General features: G+C 34.1%; 2 protein-coding genes and 1 pseudogene across 2 annotated transcripts; 2 read left to right on the top strand and 1 right to left on the bottom strand.

Moving 5' to 3' along the window:
- Nucleotides 1–15,032, top strand: part of LOC145114257 (putative pentatricopeptide repeat-containing protein At1g64310 pseudogene) — a 28,145-nt pseudogene extending 13,113 nt beyond the window's left edge.
- Nucleotides 15,033–19,736: 4,704 nt separating this feature from the next.
- LOC145114399 (putative pentatricopeptide repeat-containing protein At1g64310) lies at nt 19,737–24,502 on the top strand. The gene is made up of 4 exons (XM_079050388.1): nt 19,737–20,526; nt 20,651–20,765; nt 21,884–22,025; nt 22,564–24,502. Exon 4 carries the CDS (start codon nt 22,873–22,875, stop codon nt 24,244–24,246), a length of 1,374 nt encoding a protein of 457 aa, XP_078906514.1. The 5' UTR covers nt 19,737–20,526; nt 20,651–20,765; nt 21,884–22,025; nt 22,564–22,872; the 3' UTR covers nt 24,247–24,502.
- A 365-nt stretch (nt 24,503–24,867) lies between these two features.
- LOC145114258 (uncharacterized) lies at nt 24,868–26,007 on the bottom strand. Its single transcript, XM_079050259.1, has 2 exons — nt 25,404–26,007; nt 24,868–25,331 (listed from the first exon to the last, which is right to left on the bottom strand). The coding sequence occupies exons 1-2, from the start codon at nt 26,005–26,007 to the stop codon at nt 24,868–24,870; spliced, it is 1,068 nt and encodes a 355-aa protein (XP_078906385.1).
- Nucleotides 26,008–27,039: the final 1,032 nt, after the last annotated feature.

Raw genomic sequence — 27,039 nt, forward strand, 5'->3', positions numbered from 1 at the left:
TAATCATTGAGCATTTTAAGTTTACATCATATTCGAAACAATATTACATTTTAGTTCCATACTACATAGTCTAGTACATAACAACAACAATAAACATAAATCATTGTGGCGTCTTAAATTGGCTCACTGAGCGTTTCCTAAAAAGCATGCAAAAACGAGGGTCAACTATAAAATAGTTGGTGAGTTCACAGGTTTATAGAGGAATATCGTCTCAGGAAAATAGTTTTGTTTAATGAAAAGTTCGAACTCAGAAAAATAATGAATGCCAATGCATTCCAGTTCACAACCAAGCCTAACGATCGTTGTTTCCCCGTCCTATCATGTCAGCGATTCTCATGATATGTGTTCACGGAAATATGCACTTGCGGCTCTCAGCGAGTGAGGGATGTCTACCCCAAATAGTGTTATCCATAAGACCGTTGGCTCGAATACTAGTTAATAGGTTGTATCGGTTCTCCGGGGACTTAACATACAAAGTTCATAACATAGAGTTCATATCACAAAGTTTAATAAACAACATCGTTCCAAGTTCAACGAGTTCATAAAACATAGCTCAATAAGTTCATAAAACAAAGTTCAACAAGTTCACAAAACAGAGTTCAAAAGGTTCATAAAACAGTAGCATGCTTTCCACCCCAAAACATGAAAACAGTAAAAAAGGGGTTGTGAATGCTCACAAGGGAGAGTTCGCGGTTCGAGCTTCACAGTTCGATATTGTAGAGATCGATTTTACTAGTGCCCTACGGAACAATAGTTTCTAATGAGATATAATTCACTAAACAATTATCTAAGAACTACCTATCCCAACAGTGGTGTCGCAAAGTGGTTGGAGTTTGTTCAATTCATTAATGGTAATATTGAATTCACGGTGCCTTGTGTTCAAAAATCCACGAAGGCATGAAAATGAACTCCAATAATTGTAAACATTTTTTTTGGTTCCAACAGAAGGCATTAGTGTCCAAAAAAATTATAGAAAATTTTGAAGGTCATTTGTTATTTATTTGTAATTTAAGTCAAAATAATAGGAAAAATTCAAAATAAATAGCAAACAGTTGCAAAAATTCCCAAGTTAATTTTTACAGGTTCTCACAATGTTTCCAAAGTTAGGAAAAATTCTAGTTCGGGCCCTTGAGTCCTATGACCCAGTTTTGTAAATTCATGTTCTAATTCAAAGAAAAATATGAATAAAATATCAAACAATGACTAAATCGTATAAAAATTTATATGGGATTCTTATTTTGTGAGTACATTAGTTCTAAAGTTTTTCAGATTTTTATCTCATCCGTAAATGATTATTTTGAATTTATGGCCATTAAATTTTTATTTTTGTAGAAAAATAAGGATTTGGTTTTAGCACTTGGGGTTTCACAGAACATCCCTTAAAAACACGAGGTTTCAGAAAAAAATTTTGGTTCAGAATTAATTCGGAGCTAAGTGGAGGTATTCAACCCCAACACGTTATTAAATATAGCACTAACTAGTGCATGAGTTCCAAATGTAGCTGGAAGTTCGAGAATTCGTGTAGACACTTCTAAAACATTTTAGTTCATTAAGTTTTTGGTCTTCTGAGATTGATGTTTTATGTTTTTTAAATATTTTTCCCCAGATTGTTTGTGGGGTTTAAGGCACTCGATCACTCAATATAAAACTAGTGATCACAAAAAAAGTTCTGATTGCGCAACAGTTTTGTAAAAAATTTCAAAAATCGAAATCTTATATATTTCCAGTGAATCCATATAGATTCAAAAGACAACTCAAAATAGTACATCTCAGAAAAATAATCTTACCATTTGGCCAAGAATCAAGTGATATATGACTGTTCAAAGTCGGGTAAATAATTCTATAAGAATGCATGCCTTTCTTTATTTGATTAAAATGGACCTTTGGGTCATATGCTCACAAGAACAACATGCATATTCTTTTTGGTAGAAAATGAAGGATAACATACTATCATTTACATGAGAATAAGAAACTTTGGTGCACATGAATCCAAGTCATAGATTTAGGTTTATCCAAGACCCAAAAAATGGGTGTTTCTTTCTTGTTATAAAGAACTTCTTGGAACCGAATCTTGCACTAGGATTGACACCAAAAACCCGATTTCTATCACATGCATGGAGTTAATATACACCTAATATGTAATAGACATGGTTTTTGTCATGTGAAAACACAAAAAGTGAAGAAGAAAAAAGTGTTGAGCTCGGTTTTGAAATCATATGAACATGCATGCTTCTTTTCACTCTTAGCATATGTTTGTTTCCAGATTTTCACCATTTCTAACACATGGCATGTGTTATCGTGAGAATATACAAACACCAAGAGAGAAGCAAGGATTTCTAGCCATTACAGGGCATAGAATCCGAAAATCAAAGAAGAACATGAAGAAGAAGAAGTAAAGTTGTAAGATCGTAAGGATATGTTGTGTTTCTCACCTTGATTCTGATTTTTGTGAAGCAAGAAATCCTCAAGGCCTTCAAGAATCCGAAAATAAGGAAGAAGATGGATGATTTTACAGATGTTTAAGATAGTTTGGGGATGGGAGAGGTTCCTTGGAGAATGAGAGAGAAGTTGAGTGTTTTTAGAGAGAAGAAGGAAAAAGAGTGATGTTCTATCTCTCTGGATAAGATATCTCTCTCGTCATCTATTTGGGGATATACTTTATCAAAATCGGCCACAAAACTCCAGAAATGTGAGTTAACTTACGAAAAAATGAAATAGAAAAATCTCTCCCACAAAATATGTCTCTAAGGTCGGATTTTCTCTCTCACAATGACATGAAAAATCTGACCTCGAGATTTTGCATAAAGAAACAATGTATAATAAGTGAGAGAGAGAGAGAGTGAGGGTTGTGTATGGACAAACTTTTGGGGAGAAGAGAGGCTTTATGAGGCTCTTGAAAGTTGAAAATCTTTAATAATTGCCTCTTAACCATTTTAATAGAATCTATCTTTAGTTTTTTATAAAAAAAATCTGTATATTTTTATAAACTCCAAGGGTTTTGTTCCTTGGTTTTTATTCAAGCATTTTGTTTTTAGAAATAGATTCATAAAATTGTATTTTCTTGAATTAAATTATAAAATGATAACTTATGACTTGATTTTTATAAAATCAAATTCTATTTTTTCAAATAAATGAAACAAGGGTTCATAATATATGAATATAGGATTAGACAATCCTTGAGTATATATTTTGATTTGTAATTCAAATCATGAGTCTTATGAACTTTGTCCCAATTTTGTAATTAAACCATATTATGATTTAATTTGTTCACATTTGTTTAAAATACTTAAACTCGTTAAGCATTTGAAATGTTCCAATTGGGTATTTGGGGTATTTAACTTACCCTTATGTAACATCCGTTTTCTTGGATGAATCGAATTAGGGTTTCAGAGGGTCAAAGGTTGGATTTTTGGAGAAAAAGGGATCCTCATGACGTGTGGCATGAAGGCTCACAACGTGAAAAGAACTGCATGAAGATTCTATCCGGGACTGAGCTCACGACGTGAGCAATAAGAGCTCACGACGTGAGCAATAAGAGCTCACGACGTGAGGATCGCTGCAACCCAAGCTGACGAAGTTTTAGGTTTTCAACCTCCACCTTCCCCTAACTCAGAAAAACCCTAACCCTAATCCATCTTGGTGATTTTGGATCCATTTTAGTGTTTTGGTGGCTAGAAGAAGAAGAAGAAAAAGAAGAGGTTCTAGAGTGTTGGTTCAGCAAGGAGGCTTCATCATCATCTTCTTTTCTTGTTTTTGGGCCCTTGTAAGTAGCAAAAGCTCCAACTTTATTGCTTATCATGGATAGATCTTGACTTTTGTCCATCTTATTGATGTTAATGCATGATTGAGTGGGGTAAATCCATAAAGTTGGCAACTTTATGGATTCTTAGAGTCCCTAGATCATAATATTGTTCAGATTTGAAAGTTTGTATGGATTTGAGGCATGCATGAAATATTGAAGCTCATTTCTTCCCTTTTTGACCTAGAAAGTGGATGATCTTGTTTAGTGCATGCATGGCCATAAAGGAAACATTTTTATGGACCTTAGGGGTCCCCTTTAACTTCTGGATGAAGTAGACTCAAAGACTTAATGGAAAAGGGATGGCCGAAAATCATAACCCTTAGAGGGTTTATATAGGTGACTAATGGATGTTAGGATAAGGCAGTTTCCTTAGATAAAGCCTTTATCCCTTTACTCCCTCCCTAAGTCATCCAAGGTTCCTTAATGCCCAAGGAAAACGCTAGCACCCCTTCTAGATTTCGTCCACCCCCACTTTGAGGTTCTAGAATTGATCAATGTTCAACTTTTGAACATTGTCACCTTTAGTCCTTCTACTTTTAATTAATCCAATTAATCCCAAAATTAATTCCAATTAATTTCTGATTAATTATTAATTAAATAATACTATTTCTTATTAATATATTATCCTCAGAACCACTACTAAGCCTCTAGACACTCATTCTAGTCTGCTCCCTAGCACTGCTCTAACTAACAAGATCTCCATTGTCCTTGTCATTTTCTTTGCGCAGGCCAATCGTACACAATACGAGACTCAATAGACATTCAAATAAATGATTCTTACTCAAATACACAACCAAACAAGGAACATGAAGAAAGGTTAAATCAAACATTCTAAGGCTATAAAATCCTAACTATGTACAATTATACAACATACACCAAGCAAATAACAATGACAGATTCAATCTCATAATAACTAATTCCTAGGCTAAAGGCATCACAAATCAGGCAACCCTATCATACCATTCCTGCAGGATCCTTAGCCTACCACTAACTAGCATGCAGTTCTTGCAGCTTATAAGATATCAACTTGTCACACCCCCAAACCAGAACGGCGGAAACGTTCGGGGGCGGATGACGTCATGTCCAGTATCACAACACATGCATTATAGTAATCAAAGTAAAACAACCATTGCATTAATAATGTATAAGTTTTTACATAAGTGTTTATACATTAGATATTCGACATCAAAAGTAGGTACAGTAAAAGACAAAAGACGCAACGCGGCACTAGACTCTCTTCTCAAAAGCTCCGGGTATGTACCTATTTACTGAATTCCCTGAGAATACAAGTTATTTTGAAAGAGTATATCAGAATTTAAGCTGGTGAGTTCATAAGTATTTTTATTATAAAAAGTATACTCTAAGTTCTTTTGGAAGAGTTCGTCTATTCCTTCAGAAAATCCTACATTTTATGATGGGACGAGAGATAATTAAAAATGACTCTTACAATTCCTTCTATGAGTACTTAACGAATACAAGTTATATATAATCCAGATCAAACAGACAATCGATTGTGTGAATCTGCCCTAAGCCCACAACCAAACAAGGAACAGGAAATGAGGCGGAAGTCACACATTCTATTGTTTGTTAGATCCTCATTGTATATAACCCTGACGTATTCACTAGGTGCTTACGGAGTTAACTGTAATAATTCCTTGACATTTGATGAAAAGTTTCTTTAAGAAAATCATATATTTTCTTAAGTAAATTGGTAACCACAATAGTTCCATCTATAATCACTTAGTTTATACTAGCTATATATAATTTAATATCGAACATATAGTTAAATGTGTGAATCTGCCCTAAGCCCACAACCAAACAAGGAACAGGAAATGTGGCGGAAGTCACACATTCCACTACCTAAGTACGGTGTGGTCGGTGTTGGGATAGCAGGGCTGATAGGGGTATTGACTTCCCCAGTTTGTTGCCCTTTAGTAGATCCTTGAGTTGAACAACTCCCTTTTTCATTCTTGAATTTTAGTTTTAGGATATAAGGTTTGAGGTCCGGAGTGTCTTTACATGTAGTCACCTGTTGTTAAAATTGGTTATCTCCACGATCGGGATTGCCGATAACATTTTCGCTAACATTTGCATTGTTAGCATTTAGGTGAGCCATGACAGCTGCTACGGTTGCTGTGACTGCAGCTTTCAACGTAGCCGCATCTATCTGAAGGATTGGTGTTTTGCCGGTGGGTTGGTTACGTTTCTTTGGAGGCATGATTCTGCTACATGAAGAGAAAACAAGCTCGTGAGCAACAATGGTTGCCTCTAGATGTATTCTAATCATTTATATATACATATAAATTTGTCGTTTTGTTAAACGGTTCTCAATGTTTCGAACTACATCCCTATGATGCATTCCTGGTAAAGAGCATAAATAAGTTTCTAGAATGTTTATGAACCGAGGGTCATCCGAACTAAGTTACCTTCGATTGGTGGATATCGTGTTCCAACTTTCGAAAAGATTTGAAAATAATTCATAATAGAGTCTACATGGATTAGACTTATGAATTTGAGAAAATAATCACTCTCAATTGAGATTTCGTGATCCGATTTTCTATTATCAGCCATGACGGGAAAAGATGATAAGCTTAATACCTAATGTGAGTAATGTAATCACTAACTCACTAGATTGTATCAATTTATTAGTAATTAATGTGACGTAAAAGGCACTCAACCACATCGCATGCAATACGTGTGGTTTCCCTTTGTTCTCTGATCTAATCTGGGCGGTAATGGTTTGTTCTATCATGATATCTATATAGTGTACTTCTCCTCTTTAGGTATATTGAATTCCTGTGCTGTCTTACTTCCGATTCTGCCACTGATCCCCATTACTTCATAATGGAGAGTTCGAATCCTGGAAGTTCATGTGAACCTCTCATTGGTGTCCTTAATATGGTAAGGGCACTTGGTGGGTTCTATAGTTTCTTTACTCCTCATATGTTTCTTTCTCGGAATCCTCCTAACGAATCTCTTCTGGATCTTCGTTGATTCCTCTGTTGGTTGTTGTGGTGAGGTGGTTACATCTACCTATGTGGTTTACACGAGAATGGGAATGTCTAAAGAATCTATGAAATTAATAAAAATTTAAATCTTTACGAAGATGATCCTTTCCGGTCTTTCTATAATCACATAGTGTGTACCGATTATATATAATCTAGATCAAATAGACATTCGAATAAGTGATCCTACTCTAAAACCACATCCAAACAAGGAAAAGGAAGTAGAGTGAAAATCACTTATTCTAAGTCTATAGAATCTCAACTATATATAACTTTAATGTATACACTTAGTAATTATAGACCTACCAGAAAGGGTCTTTTTTTTTAAAAAATTTTCCCAAAAGTTTATTTATGGTACCAAAAATACTCCTGTAGTATTTTAATTATATGATCGATTCTTGAACTTCTTGATATATGAAGTTAATAAGTTTTCAGTTTTGTTGCTATGGCATCATAAAATACTCCTATAGTATTTTAAACTTTATGTTTGCTTCTTGAATTCTTCTGGTACCTAGGTAAGTTTTAGACTTGTTGCAACACTACAATCACTTCCAAACACATGTTGGTCATATCTCAAATAAATATAGTTGATCAGGCTATATTGATCCCAGATATGATTACATAACTGTCCAGGTTTAATTGTAATGTCCAACATCCAAATACTTTTGTTTTGTTCTTCTTGTGATACTCGTTCTAGTATATATATTTTGCATGTACTTATAATTTTATAAAATATTGTTATATTTTAAAGTATAATTCTTGGTCAGAGTGTTTTTATCCCAATGTGTTTATAGTTGTATATCTTTCATGACTGATATACTGAGTTCACTATAAACAATGTTCTGATACCAATCTATCACACCCCCAAACCAGAATGACGGAAACGTTCGGGGGAGGATGACGTCATGTCAAGTATCACAACACATGCATTATAGTAATCAAAGTACAACAACCATTGCATTCATAATGTATAAGTTTTTACATAAGTGTTTATACATTAGTTATTCGACATAAAAAGTAGGTACAATAAAAGACAAAAGACGCAACACGGCACTAGACTGTCTTCTCAAAAGCTCCGGGTATGTACCTATTTACTGAATTCCCTGAGAATACAAGTTATTTTGAAAGAGTAGATCAGCATTTAAGCTGGTGAGTTCATAAGTATTTTTATTATAAAAAGTATACTCTAAGTTATTTTGGAAGAGTTCGCATGTTCCTTCAGAAAATCCTACATTTTCTGATGGGACGAGAGATAATTAAAAATGACTCTTACAATTTCTTCTATGAGTACTTAATGAATACAAGTTATATACAATCCAGATCAAACAGACAATCGATTGTGTGAATCTTCCCTAATCCCACAACCAAACAAGGAACAGGAAATGAGGCGGAAGTCACACATTTTGTTGTTTGTTAGATCCTCATTGTATATAACCTTGACGTATTCACTAGGTGCTTACGGAGTTAACTGTAATAATTCCTTGACATTTGATGAAAAGTTTCTTTAAGAAAATCATATATTTTCTTAAGTAAATTGGTAACCACAATAGTTCCTTCTATAATCACTTAGTTTATACTAGCTATATATAATTTAATATCGAACAGACAGTTAAATGTATGAATCTGCCCTAAGCCCACAACCAAACAAGGAACAGAAAATGAGGCGGAAGTCACACATTCCACTGCCTATCGGATATTATTTATATATAACTTTAATGTATAAACTAAGAAATTATAGAATTAACCACTAACGGTCCTTTATGTTATTCTAGTTTAAAGAAAGTGACTGAATACGTTCCAGAAAATCCTATATTTTCTGCTTTACAACTGATAAGTAGTCTTAATCCCATAAAACCGTTCTATTTAAGTGTTAATGTACTTATAACCTAGTATGACATAATTTTAATTCACCATAAAATTATAAGAAGAATGTTTTCCTTTTTGCTTATGGAAAGTGATTGGTGCAGTAGTAATTCTTAAAAATACACTACTGGTGTAATAACTACATAATATTAAACTAGTTAAATAGGGTTAAAATGTGATAAAGTTGTAATCATGCTGGACTAGAATGAACATGACGACCTTCTGGCGTCGAAACTGAATATGTGACATTTGTCACCCCAAGGCTTGTCTGCCGGACTGTAGCTAGCAGTCGGGATGTGGGATTGTCAGTCCCGTATAGATCTATACACACAATGCCCGCTCTCCCTCCAAGAGACTCTGTTTACAAGAATGTAACATAGCAAGTATATTGCTATGTCCTGAATACGTACCATCACATTTTAGTTTGAGTAAAGATCGAATTATACTCTTTTCTTGACAAAGTAGTTTAGATCTCGTATACTTATCTAGAAAATAGATTTCTCGTTTGTTTCATAAATTATACCTAATTTATACGTTCTATCTGATTAGCATGATTTCTCCTGAATGTACCCCTTTGCTAAGCATGATACAAAGGTAATGATACCGACTGAAGTAACATTTTATATCCATATATGTATAATATACATAATTAAGAAGGAAACGACATTCGGACAAATAACACCACCTTAACTCCACATCCAGACAAGGAAAAGAAAATAAGGCAATTCATTAGTCCTAATCCCTTTAAGTCTTATTTATATACTTATACATATATAAATATGATTTTTAGAATTATAAGTTTAAAAAGTTATACAAACATTTAAAAGAGTTTACCGGTATTCTAAAAAGAGTTTATGTGACTTTTAAAAGAGTTAACATGACTTTAAGTCATTATGGAAGTATTTGGTAATCCTTAAAAGCATAAGGAAATCCTTTGTGTGATTGATATCACATGTAATTATTAACACAATTAAATTGTGTTCAACTTGTATTCCCCCCCCCCCCTTAAAAGCATTTAAAATCATTTAAAAGGTAAATTAAAGGGGTATGAACTCACCTTATGTTGGAGATTTGATTGAAGATATGATATAGGATGATTGATATCCCAAGTGAAGTCTCGAGCAAAAATAGATCCTATTTAGCATATTATTACACAAATATGTGTAATGTTAATGAATATAACTACAAAGGTGTTTAGGAAACAACCTAGGATGCAAGAGTAACTCACCAAAAGAGTGTTAGAAGAAAATTAGGAAGCTGAAATGGAGTTCACGGCCAAGAGTGAAGGGTTCACGGTCCAAGAACATGAAGAACACTTGAAGTGTTCACGGCCAAGATGATGTGTTTACGGCCCTGGGATGTTTCACGGCCCAAGAACACCTGATGATCTTGAAGAAAAGGTGATGAATCAAAGATGGAATCAAAGGGTTTCACATGAACAACAAGAAAATGGAAGTGTTTCTTACACTTTTGAGGAGAAAGGAGGGTTCATGGTTGATGATACTTGAGAGAGAATGGGAGAATTCATGGTTTGAAGATGAGAAATGAGGAGAAAATGGCTAACACCCATATATATGCGATGGTTCACGGTCCGAAGGGTTCACGACCGTGAACCTCGTTTGCGGTCCGAAGGCGGTGGTGGCCGAGAAGCGTTCACGGTCTGAGGTTTTGCGGCCCTCGTTCACGGCTGAAGCCTGATGTTCTCGGTTGCGAGGCTGCTGTCCGAAGGGAAAGAAAGAATGGTCTTCGGACTTCAAGCTTTCACCTCTTAAACATATAACACCTTGAATACAAGGCGTAAACACTTACAAAATATTAATCTAATCCATTTAAGATGGATTAAGATTTAAGTTGACTTTAGTTGACCCAAGTTTGACTATGATTGATTAGGGTTGACTTTTAAAGAAGAAAATAACGGGGTGTTACACAACTCTACATTACTCATAATATAAATTAAGATATTTTGGGAAACTACCGCTCAAGCTCTGGTTGATTGTACACACTGCTTCATTACGTTTTCTCCTGTAAAAATCTTAATTTCTTTGAAAACTTTTTATAAAAATCTTCAGATACTTAGTTTGAGTTTGGATTTACCCTAGATTTCATCCAAATCCCTCAAACCAGGGATCTGATACCAAATTGTAACACCTCAAATTTCAAACCAACATTTTCATTTTTAAATTGCCCAAAATATTGTTCATAAACCAAGTTATAGGAAAAACACAAGTATCAAATACAAATCATCATAACAAAATACCAGAGTGCCACAAAATGGCCAGTAACAAATCTCCCAGCGAGTGTGTACAATCAGACATTTGCCTTCCCGTGATCCTTAGAAGTATCTGAAACACATATAATCAACAACTGTAAGCACGGAGCTTAGTGAGTTCTCCAAGATATCACATACAACACAACATAAATAAACAACTATGGGTTATCAGCAACCCTGGGACTATCAGCAGTCCTAATGGGTAAACAGCACGCCATGTGGGTTATCAGCAACCCTAGAGACTATCAGCAGTCTCAATGGGCAAACAACACGCCCTGTGGATTATCAACAACCCTGAAGACTATCAGCAGTGTCAGTCACACATAAACAACATATATAACACAATAATAACAACTAGACCCAGTTGGTCATCACAGTTACAACTATTCTACCACATAGGTAAGAATAAGTGAGAAGACTCACATGACATTGATAACAGATAAATCCTGCACCCGAACTGTCGGAACAAGACTCCGCTTAAGAACACAATAATTAACCTTAATTAATAATTAAGGTCCATAACTCAACTCACAAGTCCAAGTCCTACAATTATGCCCTTTAAGGGAAAAAAACCATTTTGCCCCTTCCATGGTCCAAAACCCTAAATCTTGACCAAAAGTCAAAAGTCAACAAAATTCAACTGCTCAACGCATATGTTGGGCATACACCTCCTACGTGGGGCGTACTCGAAGAATCAGGTGGGGTCGGGGTCAGGACTGGCTACGCTGGGTGTAGCAAGAAGTACATTGGGCATATATCGTCTGTTACCAAAATCACTCCAAAATGTCTTAATCATTAAGACATGCAATCCAAACATAGATCTGACCTCCATAGAACGTCTTAATCCATAAAGTCCATAACTTTAAGCCTTTGCATGGCTAAAAATAACTTAAACTTTAAAACCCTAACTTAATCCATAACCACCAAACTCTTGCATGGCTGGAAAGGGACCATCAAGCAACGATTTTTATGAATCTAAGCACTCTAATACATCTAAAAGGACGTCCAAAATGTCCTGAAGTAATCCATACTCACAAAGGTCCAAGCTTTGGGACAAAAAGCTCATAAAACCCATCTAAAGATATCTAAGAAGAACATTGGCAAGGTATGGACTTTATACCTTCAAGAGATACACAAAGTGATGTAGTTTTTGGATCCACAAGTTTGCAAGCAACACCACATTCTTCAATAGTCTTCTTCTTCAACAAGAAGGCACCAAAATCACAAAGAAGCTTCAAAATCTTCACACACAAGGTTTATACACGAGATTAGTTTTGGAAGGAGTGGAGGCTGATTATGGGAAGTCCAAGGGTGAGTTAAGGTGTTTAAATAGGGGTGAAACCAAAAAATTTAGGGTTTAGAGGTTGAGCTAGTACGCCCTGCGTACCACATGTACACCCATCTAACTAGCATGGCTTCCGCGTTCCATGTCTCTCACAAGTACGTTGCGCGTACCTCACATACGCCCAACATATGGGCTGAAGTGCAAGTCTTTTAACAACAAGGGACCAATGATGTAAACTTTAATTGGGCCAAGGGATAAAATGGAAATACCTAAAAATCGGATGTTACATTTTGTGGGAAAAAAATTCAATTTTGACACATCATCATGTCATGTCAGCATGCCACATCATCAAAAGTGACATGTCATCGTGCCACGTCAGCAGGTAACAAGGTTGACCGGTCAAGTGGTTAGAATTGTAACAAAGTGGAAAACACAGTGTCAAATTTGAGACAAAAAAACACTGTGTCAAATTAGAATTTTGATGTAAACTTAATGTCTTTTGTGGTATTTTCCCTTTTATATTGTCAAAACTCTTACGCAATTAGCAAAATTAGGGGGTGTTTGGATAAATAATTTTTAGCTTATTAGCTTATTGCTTATTTGTTTATTGTGGTGGGAATAAGTATTTTTTTAAAATGTGTTTGGATTAGCTTATTGTGGTGGGAATAAGCAATAAGCAATAAACATTTAAGTGTTTGACAAAATAAAACAACTTATATGAGTAAAATGACCAATAAGCAATAAGCAATAAACATTCCCCCTTGCTTATTAAAATCAGCTTATTTTACTTATTCCTACCACAATAAACTGATTTTTTAAGCATCCTATTCCAACACTTAAATTAGCTTATTGTGGTGAGAATAAGCAATAAGCAGCCATTTTAGTACTCTGTTGTTGATTGTGGTTTGCATTTCGAGTATCTATGTATGATGTGGTTTCATAAAATGACAGGATGAGTTGGAAAGGGACAGTGACTTGACGTTGGTTCATTTTAAGTCGCTTGTATTTGAACTCTCAAAGCTAAATCACACCCTTTCGAGAACCAAATCATTTCATGCTTTGCTAATCAAGACCTGCCTTTTCGATGACCCATTTTACGCAACTAAAATCATCAGGTTTTATGGAATCAATAATGACCTCACATCTGCCTGTAACCTGTTTGATGAAACTCCTAACAAAACTGTCTACCTCTGGAATGGAATTCCAACATAAGAGCTTACGCCCAGACCCATTCTTTTCTTGATGCATTTACACTCTTCAAACAAATACTAGCCTCAGAAACAAAGCCCGATAATTTCACATTTGCTTGCATTTTACGTGCTTGTTCTGAACAACTCGATCTTGAAGCTCTTAAGCTTGTGCATGGGCAAGTAATTGTTTCTGATTTGGGATTGGACTCCATTACCGCTAGTGCACTTGTGTCAGCTTACTCTAAACTTGGCCTCGTTGATGATGCAAGAATGGTCTTTGATAGGCTAAAGAACCACGACTTGGTTTTACACAACACAATGATTACAGGTTATGGATCTTGTGGGTACTGGAAGAAAGCTCTAAATTTGTTTATTATGATGAGAAGAATTGGAAATCAACCCGATGGGTATACAGTGGTAGGGTTATTATCGGGTTTAACATGTTCTAGCTTGCTGGAAATCAGCCAAGGAATCCATGGTTAGTGTTTGAAAAGCAGGTTTGATTCTAACACATACATAAGTAGTGTCCTTGTTAGTATGTACTCAAGATGTGGTTGTATGAATTCAGCCTATAAAGTATTTAGCGGTTTATCACATACCGATTTAGTAACATGGTCAGCTTTAATATTTGGGTTTTCACAATCTGGAGAGCATCATAATGCCTTAACTTCTTTCAAGAAAATGAACTCCTATGGTAAAAAGCTAGACTCCGTTCTTGTCTCCATTTTACTGGCTGTAACTTCACAATTGGTCATTTTGGCACCAGGTGTCGAGCTACATGGCTATGCCATACGCCATTGCCTGCATTCATAGGTCATGGTGTCTTCTGCATTGATAGCCATGTACTCAAAATGTGGTTATTTGGACATGGCACTTAAAGTGTTTGATGAAATGCCTAAAAGAAACAAAGTTTCATACAATTCAATAATAGTATCGAGGCTTTTGAAGTGTTTCATGAGGTTCTTGATCGAGGTCTAAACCTGATGAATCTACTTTCACTGCTTTACTATCTGCTTGCTCCGATGGTGGTCTTCTTAAAGAAGGTCGAGACATTTTCAGAAGATTGAGGGGCGATTTTGGCACTGAAGCAAAGACCGAACATTATGTTCATTTTGTGAAGCTTCTTGGTATGACTGGGGAGTTGGGCGAGGCTTATGAGCTTGTTAACGCGTTGGGATAACATGTTGATTATGGTATTTGGGGTGCAGTTCTTTCTTGCTGTGATGCACATAATGATTCAAAAATGGCAGATATTATGAGGCAGGGACTCCTTGAAGGTGAGAAAGAGAGAAGCAACTATGAAATTATGGTTTCTAATATGATTGCTGGAAATGGGAGGTGAGATGATGTGAAAAAAATTTAGGGATGGATTAGATGATGTGGGTAAGAGGAAAGTTTGTGGGGTTATCTGGATTGAGATATAACCGAAGGAAATACCAAAGTCCAAAGGGCCTGTAACTTAGCAGTATCAGGAATGTTGGAAATGTGCCTCTTAGCCAATAAATTCATGGTTCAAGTTTCGATGTAGTTTAGGAGCAGATTAAAGGGTGTTTAAGTTGGTTGTTCAAAAGAAAAATAACAATGGAAATGATTCATATCTATGTTAAATATATGAGATTAGTGGTTGCGGTTTTTGCTGTTTTATTTAGTAAACAAGTTGATTTAGGTTGTTTTTATCTTTAACAAATTAAATGAATAAAAAAAAAATTGTTGTAAAAATTTTAGGTATAGTAGTTAGGTTTTCTAACAACATACTTGAGATTTTTTTTCACTTAATTTAGGGTCAATATAATGGTTGGACAACAAACTCTTTCGAATTGTTTTAAATGGTCCATCAACTTATTTTCTAGCTTTCTGGGGGTATACAATGGCTTTTGTCAGGTTTAAATTGTCCCTTCTGAAAATTTGAATAGGTAAGCCAATTACACATTTGCCATGTCATACTTGTTGGTCAACAAGGCTTTACCAAGGCGACATCCCTTGTATGGATTCCTATTCTACTCCCTTCCCGTTCCGAGTCGAAGTTATCATGTCATTTTATCATTTCCTCTCAATTCCACACTTTAAACATCAATATGAATGCTTTTGCACAAAAATGGCTCATTCCATCCTCCATCTAATTGGGTGTATCAGGAAACTCATCACAATTGACGTAATGGGATTGTAACTCCATTGACAACTGCTATTTCATATGACAGATGCAAGTTTAGTCTTCAACAACCCTATAGAAATGGGCAACAAACATGGATCATTAGAGAACATGGAGAAAGAGAAACTAATTTCTTCATCATTAGAACAAACATATGGTGTGTACGATGATAATGGTGAGGTGAAGGCTTGTGGGTTTCGTTTCAATCGGAAAGAAATTCAAAGGTTTATGGAGTAATTTACGAGGGATGGTAGTTAATTCTTGGGAAATTGGCCGATCCCGACCCTAGAAAGGTTGTCATACTATTGTGGTTGTCTTCGAATTCAATATAGGTAAATATTAGTTTCCATACTTTTCATCTTTATTTAATACCCGTTTTCGTTTTCATTGGAAGCTTAAGAAGATTTCTCTCAAAACCTTATTAATACTACCCTCTGTATACATATCTCGTGATTGTTTGCTTAGTTTTGCTGGAGTATGTCAAATACCCTCATTTCATTGGAAGAAAGTAAGTGAAATCCGTCATTTCCCTCTTAATAAAGTTTAGGTCCAAGTGGACAACCATGTATCGGCTAAGTCATGTTGACTAGGCATCCACATTTTCTCCAACTTATTGTATGACATAGTGGGCATGCTATCTTAGGTTAGAAGGACAAAATAAGGAGATATGCATCCACATTATCTCTTTGCCAAAAAATAAGTTGAGGGACCATTTAAATCAATTTAAGAAAGTTTGTTACTCTAAGAGCGACATTAATCCATTAATTTATTTAGTCAAGCTTTAATTTGTTATGCATTAGTTGTATAAATTGGTTGCGGATTGAAAGTAACTACATAAGTTGAAAAAGAAAGCTACTTCCATGCATTCATAAGTGATAACCCAATATATTGGCAACAAAGTAAGTAGATGAGAATGGCTCAAGTTTATTTTGATGCTTATAACTTATAAGTGTTTTATTGAGAATATTAGCACATTTTATAATATTTTGTGTCGATCAATCTAATACGTACAAAAAATATTTGTTTTGTTCTGCTCATTTTTCTACCACCTTTCAAGTAATAAAATTAATTTATAAAACTTAGTTAATGATCTTGTTGTATAGTTGTATTTATATGTTAATAGTCATCTAACATGCCAGGTAGGGGTGAGCATAATAACCGAAAAACCGAACCAAAACCAAATTAACCGATATAACCGAACCATAATAACCGAACCATTTTAAAAACCGTTGGGTCGGTTTCTAATTTTTGTTAACCGATAACTAACGGTTCGGTTATGGTTTTATAGGTTAACCGAACCATTATTAACCGAACCGCTAACTTTATATTTTAATATATAAAAGTTATAGATTATATATAAAATAATATAGTAAAAGTTATTTAAGACCCATTAAAATTCCAAAATATAATTCATTAATCCTCACTAATCAGGAGACGAACGAACAATCAAACCATAAAAGGCTGATCACGCAGACACACACAATCTTCCAATCATGCCAATAGTTAGATTATTCATTAATGTTGTAATTCCTAATCGGTTAATTCTACAATTTGTAAGCATTATTCACAATTAGTTTAATCTTCACACTCATAATCCTAAATGGATGCTTCTCACACCGTTAATCCTAATCAAAGATTGCTTTGACTTTATAGACCTATTCGAAGGATTTTTTTGACTTAATCACATTGAATGTATATGAGTGATTGAATTTTTTTATCCAAATAACAAATAATATAAATGTTTGGCTATTTTATTTTATAGTTTTTGATTTAATCGCATTGAATGTGTATGATTGTTTGACTTTATTTTAATGTTAATATCAATTATCAATATATGAAATTATTAATGTCATTTTTTTAAAGTTTTATATTTTTATTGAATGTTTTTGATTTTGAATGTGACTATGTGTTATCTCACTCTGAGTATCAAATGTATACATTTTATTCTATTACTATAAGCTAGGTTACAAACATTGGCGTCGATGACTTTTTTGTATTCCGTTTTCAGTTTTTATGTCAATATACTTTCGTCATTTATATTATTTTGAAGATTATGGTTAACCAATATTAACCATTAACCAAAACCGTTAACCGACAAAAACCATTAACCATAACCAATATTAACTATACCCAATGGCTACCAAAATACATTAACCAATCATAATGGTTATGGTTCGGTTTTGACCAATAACCGAACCAAACCGCCCCATACACACCCCTAATGCCAGGAAAGGAAATCAATTGTTTTTCTTTCTACGCAATCACAAATTTAAGCTTAAGTTTTGCTTTAGTGTTTGTTTCTAAATCTAGAAATTGTGACTTTCCAATTTTTTCATTTAAAGGAATGGAGGCCTTCTAGAGATTAATATTGCTTTATTAAAAAAATAATAAAAAAATAAAAAATATTGCTTCGTTAAATAATAAATAAGTAAAATATATAACTTCCATTGTTTTTAATTTAAACTTAATTGTAATTTATGTTGATTTTTTTTTTCGATCAAAATTCTATTTGCCACATAACTTTTTCTATACCAGTAGAAACATGTTTTAATTTATAAAAAAAACATGTAACATAGAAAATAATTAGAAAATTTAAACCTAAAGTTAGAAGGGCAAGAAGTGTAATATAGAAAATATTATGTAGCAAATGTTCAAAATCACAACATAACATATAGAAAATTTAAACCTAAAGTTAGAAGGGCAAGAAGTGTAATATACAAAATGTTATGTGGCAAATGTTCAAAATCACAACATAACATATAACGACCGCCATCACTTTTATCCTCTTGTAATTCTCTAAAGGGATAATGACTTAAAAGGATAATATATTTTTCGATTTGTACACGTTTGGTCACTGCGTTTTTTTTTCGTCTACATTTACCCCTTCAACTTGTTAAACTGTATACATTCAGTTCTTATGACCGGCTACTCCAGGTTACCCGGTAAAAATGACTTAATAGGGTAATATATTTCTCACTTTGTATATATTTAGTCATTAATATTTTTGTACATATTTAGTCTTTATTTATTTATTTATTTATTTATTTTTTGCAAAATAAGTCATTTTTTTGTACTCATTCGGTACTTATGAATGATTTCTTTAGGTTTTTTTCACGAAATCTTATGTGAGACATTCATTAATGAGGTATATGTGGCTTTTGATGCTTATATCTATCGTGATCTCGACTACTTGGTTGCTTAGGTCATGTAGTCTGAACGTCATAACTTCTTCATACGATCTTGAATTTTAACGATCTTTATATCCATGCGTTCATATTTTAGTCTACTTTTCATTTAGATTACTCACATTAAAAAATAATATATTTTTACTTACGATTTTTATATCCATACGTCGGGGCGGATTTAGCATGGTCCCGGTGTTGCACCGACAACATCTGTTTTTTTTCTTTTGTTCGCGGTGGAAAAAATTTTGATTTTTTTTTCGTTTATACCTATTTTTCATATATCGGCAACATCTATTTCATCTCGGCAATACCTACTATGTATTTCTGCGTCTGCTCCTGTCCATACCTTTTTTATGAATGCATGTATGCATGTTTTTTTTTATAAAATCGTAAGTAAAAATATATTAGATTTTAACCGGAGTAATCTTAATGAAAGTTGTAGTAGACTCAAAAAAATGAACACGTGGATATAAAGATCGTTAAAATCTGATATTGTAAACGATCTTCAAAATACAAGACCTAAGCCAAACCACAAGACCTACGCAACCAAACAGTCGAGATCAAGTTGTACATAAACATCAACAACCCCAAACACCTCATCAATCATTTTCCCACGTAAGATGTCGTGAGAAAAAACTAAATAAATCATTCATAAGTATTGAATGAGTACAAAAAATGACTTATTTTGAAACAAAAAAAAAGTTAAGGACTAAATATGTATAAAAATATTAAGGACTAAATGTGTACAAAATGAAAAATATATTACCCTATTAAGTCATTTTTCCCGACTAACCTGGAGTAACCGGTCATAAGGACTGAATGTGTACAGTTTAACAAGTTGAAGGGGTAAATATGGACGAAAAAAAAACTCAGTGACCAAATGTGTACAAATCAAAAAATACATTACCTTTTTAAGTCGTTATCCTTCTCTAAAATAATTGGGAAAAAAATACCTTAAAACCTTAATTTTGACCCCGATTTGACGTTCTTTTCCACCACTTTCATCATCTTCTCTATCTATCCTAATCTTTCCTCCCAAAACTCCAATTGAAGATAAGAGATAAACCTTTCGTTTCTTTGTAGGAGTCCACCCTAATGTTTCGTGGACTCTTTTCATACAAGTAAACCCACCCACCCAATCCTCCGTGCGTCTACTCTACAATCATTCACACAAATTCGTCATCGCTTCTCAATTAAGACAATTTTAATCATCAATCCTAGCAGCTACTGCTACAAGTCGTTTCTTCTGCATACAGTTAGCTCTCTTTTGCTCTATGATTTCAAGTCGGTCAAGTTGTAGGGATTTTGACGCAATTCGTAAAATTAATACTCTCTGGTTGATTGTGTTTGGCTAGTTTCTCGTTTTAATTTCATGAAGGTTGGTAGGTATAGCTCGATATTGCTGGGTTTTGGGAATTAGTTAAATTTTCCATGTTTTATATGGAAAAAGGTAATATAGAAGGGTGAAATTTCTTTGCTTTGCGACTCTATTTTCATTCATTCTAATGAAATGAATTAAATGGTAACGCTATGTCCCCATTTTTTATTTAGTTTGACAATTTTGGAACTAGTAGGATGTTCTTTGATTAAATAGGTGATTCGTGCTAGAGTTGTGTTTTATTGAGCATGTACCTGAACAGACCTCCAATGGTTTCTTGTGGATTTCTTCAACTGATATTAGTCAATTATTGCATTTCCAGGTGCTATGTATGATGCTGCTGCATAAATGATAGGGTAAACTGGAAGGGCATAATGGCATTAGTAACCCACCAATTCAGGTAAAAGAAATTCTGACTACTTTTTATACTGCCTGCATATGTTAAGATTAGGAATTGGATGTATGAATGAATTGTTTGTGAGAGTAATGAATAAATAATGGATACGTTATATTTGCCTTTGAAGGGTTCATATGCTCCTCCAAGACCTTTATCTTTGAAGAAAGGGATCGATTTTTAGCAGCATTTCCAATTGTTAAGAGAACAGATATTATATTGTTGAAGCATAGATGTTCTTTATGGTGAGTACTTATCTCTACACGTTCATAATATTGACCTTTCAAAATTTACACTGTCTATGCTGGATATGACTGCTAATTGTAAAGCTTTTTTCGAGCCACATCAGTGCCAACTCAACAACCCAAAAACCTCAACATAGTTCCACTAAAGCTTTTTTCACTAAGCTTATCTATGGGTGCTACGGAACTAAATTTATTGTCAATTTTATTTTTCTACACAAAATAATATAATTGAAATTAAATTTAAATAACTGAATCAATTCTATCTGTATGCTCCATATACCTCTCTTTCTTTCTTCTATCGTTTCTCTAATTCTAACTATCTACTGTTGTTATCTACTGATATGCATTTTGAAGATTTGGATTGAATAAAAAAATAACATACCTGATACAATCGGTTATTCAAGATGAGGAGTGAATCAAGAGATAAATGGCATAAAACAATGGTGTGATTGAACGTAAAAGACCCGCACTTCTTCTTTCTTATTCTTTTTATTTTTTTAAAGAAAATAAATACAAAAAAAAAAAAAAAAACTTACTTGTTTAATCAGCAGGAGAATCGATGGAATACTAGAATAAATTGTCGGTTACCTGGAATATTTTCCAGTTATCAAAACTTCAAATTCAGAAATTTAAAAATGCGTTTTGTAGATGATTATCCTATAAAATATTTATCTCCTTAATTAAATTAATAAAAGATTGATTTTTATTTATGTTTCCAATCCAGATTATATTTTTATTGATTTAATACTGTTTCAGATTATCTTGTTAGACTATTATGATTTTACCACTTAACATTTTCCCTAACATATATATGTCATTATTGCTAAAGCTAAACGAATAGTAAACTTACATGATAGAAGAGGAATAGTAAACTTACATGATAGAAGGGACATGGATATCTGAAAGTTGATATTCTAACTTGAAAGTGAATAGCTGATTCATAGGATCCAAAACCATCACAGAAACAATAGAAATGGTCCTAACCAATAATTATTGTAGCACTTAACTCTTTATATGTAACTCTAATAAGATTAAGTGTCAAATATTATGCTTTTGTATATGTGATATCAAATTTGAGTCTTATATTGTGAACCATGATTTGGTTTATTACCCTGTAGTGCCTTGAGCATTGATGAACTTTGGGAAGCCATTTGGGAAACCCCTGGCAAATCCTAGATTTGTTTGGACACGAACCTCAACTGCTTTAAAAGGGCAAAGGGCAATATTGGCAATAAGTTCTGTAGATGCAGAACCAACAAGGTAGATCAAAATTTTATACTTTGCTGCATTTTTTGACTGTTTTAGTCGTACTTTCCAAGAACAAATTTCATAATATTGCTTTTTAACAAGTAAACCCACCCACGCGATCATCATCCGTGCGTCTAATCTACAATCATTCCCACTAATTAATCATTGATTCTCATTTAAAGTTCTAATAATATCATTTGTTACACGCTACTGCTACAAATCGTATTTGAAGCATACAGATAGCTCTCGTAATCTCTATGATATTCAATTCATTTGAGTTTTAGTATAGGTAAATAGCACAAAACTGACAAAAGACAGTAAGTTTACACAAAAATTCTAATTTGACACTGTTTTATTTTGTCTCAAATTTGACGCTGTGTTTTCCAATTTGTTATAATTAGAATTTTGATGTAAACTTAGTGTCTTTTGTGGTATTTTCCCTTTTAGTATTGTCAAAACTGTTAGGCAATTAGCAAAATTAGTACTCTGTTGTTGATTGTGGTTTGCATTTCGAGTCTCTATGTATGATGTGGTTTCATAAAATGCACAGGTTGAGTTGGAAGGGGACAATGACTTGATGTTGGTTCATTTTAAGTCGCTTGTATTTGAACTCTCAAAGCTAAATCACACCCTTTCGAGAACCAAATCATTTCATGCTTTACTAATTAAGACCTGCCTTTTCCATGACCCATTTTACGCAACTAAAATCATCAGGTTTTATGGAATCAATAATGACCTCACATCTGCCTGTAACCTGTTCGATGAAACTCCTAACAGAAATGTCTACCTTTGGAATTCCATCATCAGAGCTTACGCCTAAACCCATTATTTTCTTGATGCATTTACACTCTTCAAACAAATGATAGCCTCGGAAACAAAGCCCGATAATTTCACACTTGCTTGCATTTTACGTGCTTGTTCCGAACAACTCAATCTTGAAGCTCTTAAGCTTGTGCACAGGCAAGTAATTGTTTCTGATTTGGGATTGGACTCCATTACTGCTAGTGCACTTGTGTCAGCTTACTCTAAATTTGGCCTCGTTGATGATGCAAGAATGGTCTTTGATAGGCTAAAGAACCATGACTTGGTTTTACACAACACAATGATTACAGGTTATGGATCTTGTGGGTACTGGGAGAAAGCCCTAAATTTGTTTATTATGATGAGAAGAATTGGAAATCAACCCGATGGGTATACAGTGGTAGGGTTATTATCGGGTTTAACATGTTCTAGTTTGCTGGAAATCGGCCAAGGAATCCATGGTTATTGTTTGAGAAGCGGGTTTGATTCTAACATACACATAAGTAGTGTCCTTGTTAGTATGTACTCAAGATGTGGTTGTATGAATTCAGCCTATAAAGTATTTAGCGGTTTATCGCATCCCGATTTAGTAACATGGTCTGCTTTAATATCTGGGTTTTCACAATCTGGAGAGTATCATAACGCCTTAACTTCTTTCAAGAAAATGAACTCCTATGGTAAAAAGCCAGACTCCGTTCTTGTCTCCGTTTTACTGGCTGTAACTTCACAATTGGTCATTTTGGCACCAGGTGTCGAGCTGCATGGCTATGCCATACGCCATTGCCTACATTCAGAGGTCATGGTGTCTTCTGCATTGATAGACATGTACTCAAAATGTGGTTTTTTGGACTTGGCACTCAAGGTGTTCGATGAAATGCCTAAGAGAAACATAGTTTCATACAATTCAGTCATAGCAAGTCTTGGTTTATACGGACTTGCATCCGAGGCTTTTGAAGTGTTTCATGAGGTTCTTGAACGAGGTCTAAAACCTGATGAATCTACTTTCACTGCTCTACTATCTGCTTGCTCTCATGGTGGTCTTCTTAAAGAAGGTCGAGACATTTTCAGAAGAATGAGGGACGATTTTGGCATTGAAGCAAAGACCGAACATTATGTTCATTTTGTGAAGCTTCTTGGTATGGCTGGGGAGTTAGATGAGGCTTATGAGCTTGTTAACTCGTTGGGAGAGCATGTTGATTCTGGTATTTGGGGTGCACTTCTTTCTTGCTGTGATGCGCATAATGATTCGAAAATGGCAGAGATTGTGAGTAAGCGACTCCTTGAAGGTGAACAAGAGAGAAGCAACTACAAAATTATGGTTTCTAATATGCTTGCTGGAAATGGAAGGTGGGATGATGTGAAAAAATTGAGGGATGAATTAGATGATGTGGGTAAGAGGAAAGTTCGCGGGGTTAGCTGGATTGAGATCTAACAGAAGGAAATACCAAAGTCCAAAGGGCCTGTAATAAATTCATGGTTCAAGTTCCGGTGTAGCTTAGGAGCAGATTAAAGGGTGTTTAGGTTGGTTGTTCAAAAGAAAAATAACAAAGGAAATGATTCATATATATATGTTAAATAAATGAGATTAGTGGTTGCGGTTTTGGCTGTTTTATTTAGTAAATGAGTTGAGTTGGATTGTTTTTATCTTTAACAAATTAAATGAATAAAACAATTTTTTTGTTGTAAAATTTTTAGGTATAGTAGTCAAGTTTTCTAACAATTTACTTGAGATTTTTTCACTTAGGTGCTGTTTGTTTTTCCGAAGTCAAACTGTCTAAAGTCTGCGGACCACTTTTGCAGTCATCTGCAGCAGAAGAGGTGGACCAAACGGCTGTAGACTGTAATGAGAAGCGTGTTTGTTTTTTTAACATCTGCAGGCTGCTGCAGATATTAAAAAATTTAAAATAAAGTGATTTAATAAACCGAAAATAGTTTTTAATACCAAAAATTTAATAATTGTAGTCTTAAAATATTGAAATAAAATTCAAACAACCAAATTAGTCTTACAATAACATTTTAAAATAAAATTCATACAACCAAACTTTAATAATTCTCATTCCATATTTTGCATCAATTGTTCGGCAATTTCATCCTGTAACTGTGTCATATATTCACGGTCCGCTGCAGTACCATGTGTTGGAATCTCATCTTCATCATTATCAATGACTGCATTGTTATTCCGAACCGAGACATTTGGTTCATCATATCGTGCAAAATACTCATCACGTAGTCCCTCTCTTCTTATAAAATTATGAAGCGCGAAACATGCAAGGGTAATGTTTCGTTGTGTAACAAACGAGAATGGTGACATCCTCTTCAATATAGGGAATCGTGCTTTCAAGACACCAAAAGCACGCTCAATGACATTCCACAGTTTTGCGTGTGCATGGTTAAATTTTTCTTTATTCGTTAATGCACATCTTCGACGAAAATCTCCAAGCCAATACCTCACATTACGATACCGTGCCATAAAACCTCGAATGTTTGCATAGGCGGCATCACAAAGATAATATTTATCTGTAAAAAAAACAAAAAAAATCATTTATTTTTCAAACTAAGATAAAACTATTTAAATAACCATAAATTTACCTGATGGTGGAAACGGGAATGGTGCATGTGGATTTGCTAATGCTTCTGATAAAATTCTAGAATCATGTGTTATCCCTTCCCAACCGACCACAACAAACGTAAACATCATGTTGAAGTCAGATATTGTCAATACGTTTTGGTAACAATCGCCTTTTCCCCTACTTCTATATAAATCCCGTTTGTTTGCGGGGACAACAACATGTATCAAAGTGTCATCAAGTGCACAAATTGCTCCTTTGAACACCCGCCGTAGCCTCCTATTATGTCCCGTAATGTTTGGATTCGGATTAAAAGAAGTTGGTACTATAATGTCATGTGCGAAAAGCAACATTTTGTCCAACACTTCATGAAAAAATTTATGAATTGTTTGCTTTGAGTGTTGAAATCTCCGCTTGATAATCACGTATCGTTGGTTATGACCGATTATCATAAAAAACATAGCCATCTTTTCCTCAACTGATACATGTTTGCTATCCTTTAACGCGTAATTTACTCTAAAATGCGCACATAGTCGGACAAATGATTCACGAGACATGCGTAGTACTTCAACACATTGTAGAGGATTACGCTGAAGTAACTCTAACGTAAATTCATGTCCCGTCATTTCCGAATCGTTGTCCCGTACTCGTTTCACACCCCTCTTCCAAAAGCAGCGGACGTAAAAGTACATTAGAATTATGAGAAGTATTTTTTTGTCGTAGTCCATTAGGAACCTATTAATCAACACAAGTACCAAATAAAAAAACATAAAACTCAGGTACCAAATAACATAAAATAAAACTCAAGTACCAAATAACATAACCAAATAACCAAAATACATAACCACATAGTTCAAGTACCAAATAAGGAGATGCATCCACATTATGCCTTTAGAAAGCCAAAAAATAAGTTGAGGGACCATTTAAATCAATTTAAGAAAGTTCGTTACGCAAGAGTGACATTAACCCATTAATTTATTTAGTCAAGCTTTAATTTGTTATGCATTAGTTGTATAAATTGGTTGCGGATTGAAAGTAACTACATAAGTTGAAAAAGAAAGCTACTTCCTTGTGTTCATAAGTGATTAGCCCAATATATTGGCAACAAAGTAACTAGATGAGAATGGATCAAGTTTATTTTGATGCTTATAACTTATAAGTGTTTTATTGAGAATATTAGCTTATTTATGATATTAGCATATTATATACTATTTTGTGTCGATCAATCTAATTCGTACAAAAAATATTTGTTTTGTTGTGCTCATTTTTTACCGCCTTTCAAGTAATAAAGCTAATTTATAAAACTTAGTTAATGATCTTGTTGTATAGTTGTATTTATATGTTAATAGTCGCACCATGAAAGGAAATGAGTTGTTTTTCTTTTTACACAATCACAAATTTAAGCTTAAGTTTTGACTTAGTGTTTGTTTCTAAATCTAGAAATTGCGACTTTCCATTTTTTTAGTAAAAGGAATGGACACCTTCTAGAGATTAATATTGCTTTATTAAAAAATAATAATAATAATAATAAATAAATAAATAAAAATAAAAGATATTGCTTTATTAAATAATAAATAAGTAAAATATATAACTTCCATTGTTTTTAATATAAATTGAATGTGAAACTTTATTATATCATCTTACTTATAGCACTTAAT

The sequence above is a fragment of the Lactuca virosa genome, chromosome 5, assembly GCF_052849685.1.
Source record: "Lactuca virosa cultivar CGN04683 chromosome 5, Lactuca_virosa_CGN04683_v6, whole genome shotgun sequence".
NCBI lineage: Eukaryota > Viridiplantae > Streptophyta > Magnoliopsida > Asterales > Asteraceae > Lactuca > Lactuca virosa.